Below are 2,793 nucleotides of genomic sequence, written 5' to 3'. Positions count from 1 at the left end.
ATTGTTTATAATGACTTTTGCTAAAATTTCAAAATCAAAAGTTATCAAAACAAATTCTATGGGACTGAGAAGTATTATTTTCTACTTTTTAGTCCATTTATAAAAGCGTTGTATATTAAAAAGTTTTTTTTATATTATTTATTTCGTTTGTGACAATTGTACCATCAAGTGCGTTGTATATGTATGCAAACGTTTCAATTAAGTGAAACAAGATTTTTTCTCTCGTGTCAATTTTCATATTAGTTATATTCAAGGCATATCAAACTGATAGTAGCATTAAAGCAAAAACAACACTTGCGTTTATTTTATTGTTTCTTCTGGTATCGAAAGTGTCAAAAACTATTGTGATTTTTTTTCTTCTAAATCAAAGCGTGCCATGTGAAATACACAAAAATAAAAAATAAAATTTAAATTGGAAAAAATACAAATTGTCACAGCTATTTTTCTTAGTAATCTCGTTTGCCAGACATTCTCTGTTAAATTACCCACGAAAATCGGGAAAAAATCCCTCAATTACCCACATATTAAAAATTTATGCCACAAAATTCCCAAAGAAATGACAACCTATATTTCAGTAGTAAAAAAGTAACATTCATATTACGTTAATATACATATATGTACATATAATATTCTATCGAAATTCAATGGTCGGTAAATTACTAACTAAAGGTCCAAAAGAACTTTAAAACATTTACAACATTCATAAATTAGCTTCGGTTTTTATTAAAACCCACAATTTTGAATAAACTTTTTTTTGTGGTTTTATGGTTGAATACCTACTGGCAATTTTTAAAACTACCATTGTTACAAATTATTTGCATTGCGTAAGCGAATTCGATTTTTGTTGACTTTAACATTGAAGACAAGAACCGTGGATGTAATTTTTTGTTTACATAGCAGTTTTTTTATCATTTGGCGATTACTAAATATTGCCCAAATACACCAGCAAATTAACAAAAATACTTACAAAACTTGATATTTCTTCGCTAGGATATATGTATTTAATAAGGTGACAATGCAGATGCACTTTTGTTTTTGCTTATTCAAATTTGAAATCATTTGAACAGCTGACGGTTTGACACTTTACCTGATTTTACCAGCAAAAATTGTTCGGTTAAAATCTTGCAACTTCTGACAAAGAGAGGACCGATTTTACTCACCCATTTTTCCCCTACTTTGCCAGAGAACCGAGTACGGGAACGCCTTCTGGCAAAATCCTGTAAATTCTAGCAACTTCTTGCGAGTTAGGGAACGAAACTAATTTGTTCCGCTTTTTGCATTAAACACCAGTTACAATTGAAAAGATTCTTTCTTAATCAGCGCTTTAATTGATTAAAGGGAGAAAACTTTCAAAATTGTCTGTAATCTCCTTAAAACGCCCTGGATTAATTCTGATTTTGATTACGAGCAATAAGTAAATCAGCTTAGTTTTTGTGTGATTATCCAAGTATTTAATGATCACGTCGCTTATAGCCGTACGTAATAAAATTCATTTAAGTCTTAATCCAAGCGTAAAGTATTTAACTTATTCCAGTTTAGGTTAAGCTTGTATCTTGAAACTACGAGACTTGTCGCTTAAAATTCTCTTCGAACAATGATTTCTATAGAACCACCACATGGTTTTATGACTCTAATGACATTGTCAGTACAAAATATATATCGCTTTCTTACAATTGTAATAGACCATACAAAAAGAGTTCGGCTTAACAATTACAAGTTTATTATAGCGAGTTATAAGCATTTCAGCGAGTCAGAGTACAGTGGCGGTAACACCCTCCCACAGTACAACGAGGTGTTAAACGAAGGCTTACTCCTTTACTGCAGCCACGTCTAATACTGCGATCTTGACCGCTGGCCTCTCCAACAATCCACGCGAAGTTAAAACCGTCAACCACTTTACCCCTAGGCCACACATTTCGATGAAGTGTAGAGTCTACTATAATCACCAAATCGCCTTCACGAAGAGGCTTAGCTTCCTTGTGCCATTTTGTTCTACAAGTTAAAGTTGGTAAATATTCAGCCACCCACTTGCGCCAAAATTTGTCTGCAAACTGTTGAGATCGAAGCCAACTGGACTTCAGCACAACCGCATCATCGTCGTAGATAACAAGCGGCTTCATGCCGTTTGAGCTTACTAAAAGCAGATGGTTTGGTGTAAGCCATATGTGTAATCTATCTATTATATATAATACGCGAAGGCATTTTTTGTGCAGCCTAAAACATCTGCACCGTTCGCTCGATTTTCAAAATTGGGGTGTCAAATTAAAGCCCTTAGCCTGCAGATGTGCAATAAGGTTTTATTTTTTCGAAAAGAGTTGCCACCTGTTAAATAATTAAACTCAAGTTATTTACTAATAAATGCCCTCAGATCCGCACCGTCCGTTTGATTTTCAAAAGTGGGCTACCAAATGAAAGGGCTTAGGGTGTGGATATTCAAAAAGGTTTTGCTTTTTCGAAAAAAGTTGCCACCTTTTAAAAAATTAAGATCAAATTATTTTAAAAGCTAAACCAATTATTACAAAATGGGCATAAATGGAAATTGTTTTGAAAATATTTATTTCTTAACTTAACTTGATGAGGGTTGCCACCTGTTAAAAAAATCAAATTCAATTTGAATTAGGGGAATTAGGTAATACAAACATGTATATTTATGTGAAGTATAAAAATATGGACGTCAAGCGAATGAATCTTAAGAGATCTTTAGTTGGAACGTTTAGAATATTTTTAAAGTGTTTGAAGAGGGCTGCCACCTGTTTAAAAATTAAGTTCAAATTATTTAAATAGTTAAATCAA

The 2,793-nt window shown here is 32.7% G+C and overlaps 1 protein-coding gene across 1 annotated transcript in view; it reads right to left on the bottom strand.

Annotated features, from left to right (window-relative positions):
* The window catches only part of rost (rolling stone), a 7,561-nt gene extending 5,441 nt beyond the window's left edge, over positions 1-2,120 (bottom strand). The window contains exon 1 of the mRNA XM_017616886.1: positions 1,812-2,120. Within this exon, the coding sequence (XP_017472375.1) occupies positions 1,812-2,120 (309 nt within the window). The remainder of the gene's footprint in view (positions 1-1,811) is intronic.
* Between the last annotated feature and the right edge of the window lie 673 nt (positions 2,121-2,793).

The sequence above is a fragment of the Rhagoletis zephyria genome, unplaced genomic scaffold (assembly GCF_001687245.7).
Source record: "Rhagoletis zephyria isolate East Lansing unplaced genomic scaffold, Rhagoletis_zephyria_1.1 Rzeph_scaffold_01291, whole genome shotgun sequence".
Taxonomy (NCBI): domain Eukaryota; kingdom Metazoa; phylum Arthropoda; class Insecta; order Diptera; family Tephritidae; genus Rhagoletis; species Rhagoletis zephyria.
Note: the sequence above shows the minus strand (reverse complement) of the source record. Positions and strands in the feature narration are given on the sequence as shown.